Source organism: Crocodylus porosus, unplaced genomic scaffold (assembly GCF_001723895.1).
Source record: "Crocodylus porosus isolate Cpor-Errol unplaced genomic scaffold, CroPor_comp1, whole genome shotgun sequence".
NCBI lineage: Eukaryota > Metazoa > Chordata > Crocodylia > Crocodylidae > Crocodylus > Crocodylus porosus.
The window spans coordinates 190,246,715-190,249,225 of record NW_017728906.1 but is presented as its reverse complement, the minus strand read 5'-3'; the positions used below and the strand labels follow the sequence as shown (position 1 = coordinate 190,249,225).

At 53.4% G+C, this 2,511-nt stretch overlaps 1 protein-coding gene across 3 annotated transcripts in view; it reads left to right on the top strand.

The window, feature by feature from the left end:
• The first annotated feature begins 2,285 nt into the window (after positions 1 to 2,285).
• Positions 2,286 to 2,511, top strand: part of TMEM135 (transmembrane protein 135) — a 345,516-nt gene continuing 345,290 nt past the window's right edge. For 2 of the 3 annotated variants that reach the window (XM_019530373.1, XM_019530371.1), the window contains exon 1: positions 2,289 to 2,511. In XM_019530373.1, coding sequence (XP_019385918.1) covers positions 2,372 to 2,511 — 140 coding nt within the window. In that variant the 5' untranslated portion in view covers positions 2,289 to 2,371. The other variant, XM_019530374.1, reaches the window with a different exon arrangement.

Here is a 2,511-nt window from a genome sequence, read left to right as displayed (position 1 = left end):
TCTGAGTACTAAAAATATTAGGAACAAAGAAGGAAATGTTTCCAAATGGCAGGAGCTGTGGCATTAAGTGCTCTTGTATCAACAGCAAAATTGCTGGAAGGAAGAGAGAGGCTGGTGCTAGATAAATTGAGAAGTTTGCTCAAATAAGCTGGGAGAGCACAAACTATTGGCAAACTTGTTGAATACGAGAGAGGAGAGCTCCTGGAAGCAGACTGGAGGAATTCTTTTCTCACTCTGCAACTGTCCCAAATCCATACTTGGCCTGGGACGTTGAATTTGTGCCGATCGTTCAGATTTATTTCAGTTAGAGGGTACTTTTCTTCCCATCTGGCCTAGGGGCATGTTTTCTGTTTACACAGTTCTTGCTATGGTCCTCCTAGACTTGACTTCTGCACAGAGAGCCAAGTGAAGAATGCTGTTGCTCTTCAGAGGCAAGGGTTTCTTAGGGTGATTGCTTTTATTGGCCCAATTTTGTCACTGATATAGTTAGACCAGCTCCCTAATGTAAGACATTTTTTCTTAGGTCAGACCTGTCTTATGTTTGAAAGCTGGTCCAACTTGATACCAATGACGTGGTTGGTCCAATAAAAATTGGCCCTAAGAAATCCTTACCTCTTGAATAATACCTGGACCATCACGGCTACAACATCACTCTTGCACTAGTGTTGCACGTCACTCTTGCAACACGCTGCACCCTGCAGAGGGGGCTTGAAGGTGGCTGGAGAGAAGAGCCTCCCAGTCCTCTACTGCTGCAGGCACCTGCATAAGAAACATGTCCAAAAGGCTCCATAAGAAGGTCGATCAGTTGAGGTTCTTCTCTGACAGTGTAACCATGAGACACCTGATTACAGAAAGGCCCATGGGTGCCACTGGAAGCAAGCAGGAGGGACAGGGGTGCCACTAAAGGGATTTTCTTTTTTTTTCTTAGGTAAAATGGTTCCTGTGATCCTGAGAGGTGACCTATTCTAGAGGGAACATTCCTTGCCAATTTAATAGCAGGGGTGGGGTGGGGTGGGTTTCCTCCTTTACCTCACACCTGCCAAGTGGTTTAACCACCAGACAGGCCCAAGACGGGGCTTCACCCAATGTGAATTACCCTAGTGAGGGGGCCCCTGCTCCACCTGCCCATCTCCCACCTCCCGTCACTGATGATTCAGGCAAGGAAACCAGTGAAGAGAAGCAGCTCCCTCCCTCTCCCGCTCAGTCCCAGGGGGCCGAATTCCTCCCCTTTTTCGCAAATGCCTGGCAGAAGCACTGAGGCCTGGGGTTCAGCAACAAAAACACTCCCCTCTACCCGACTCCCAAACAGGAGGCTGTGCTGCCTGTGGGCAGGGGGGCCATCCTAGAGGACATTGTGGTTTTCTGCTACTCTGTCCTCTGTTGATCTGAAACTGAATGCCTTTATGCCCCCTACATTTCTCTTCAAGAAAATACAAAACGGCATGCCTTTATGTCCCCTATTTTTCTCTTGAAGAGAAAAATAGGGGACATAAAGGCATCCTGTTTCATATCAATAGAGGACAGAGGACAACTGGACTGTCCTCTAGGATGGCCACCCTGCCTGTGGGTCCCAGCTGGAGGAAGCCCCGCTGGGGGCAGGAGGGGATGTGCCACCGGGTGTACAACAACGCCCATATTTGCACAATAATGTCAACCTTTGCACAACGTACACCCAATAAGAGTGCAAAGGCTCAAATCGTTTTGGAGGCAGCCAATTGATCCGGGCACGCGTCAAACTCTCCTAGCAGCGCTGAGGGACATGATCCCAGCTGACTTTCGGGCCGGCGTCAGCGCTTCCTCAGGACCGACTCAGCACACAGCTCCCGAAAGCTTGCGGAAAAGGACGATTTTCTCGTGATTTCCCAGTCGGTCTAACACAAGGTGTCATGCTGGAACCCAGCATTCTTGGTTTTTTGTGTTTTTGTTATCGTACGTCCAAAGAAGGAAACGCTTCGAAGTTGACGACCTGCTCACTCGCTGCCCACGTCCGGGAAGTAAGTAAGAAGGCTTATTCGCACGTTATTTCAGTGTATGATACCCTTTTTTCCCCCAGCACACACCATGGTGTTGCACTTCCCTGTGGGGTTTCAGGGCGGGCCCGGCCCGGCCCCAGTCATTAGGGACCAGTGTAAACAACAGCCGAGCCGAGGCGAGACTCCCCGCTACGCGCGCACTCCCCTCCCCCTCCCCGGGAGACGCGTGTGGGGCTGACTCCGCCCCCGCGGGCGCCCATTGGCTGCAGGGCTCACGCGAGCCGGCGGCGGCTGTTTGCCCGCGAGTGACCCCGGCGGGGTGGGGGGGGGGAGAGCGCTGCCCCGCGCGACCTTTCTCCTGCATCGGCGCGACGCGGCCCCTCCCCCAGCGCGGCAAGATGGCGGCGCTGAGTAAGTCCATCCCCCACGGCTGCTACGAGCTGGGGCACACCTGGGAGCCGCGCTGCACCCGCGCCTTCCTGCACATCACGCACGGGGCCCTGGCGGAGTCCCTGCGCATCTATGGCACCCTCTACCT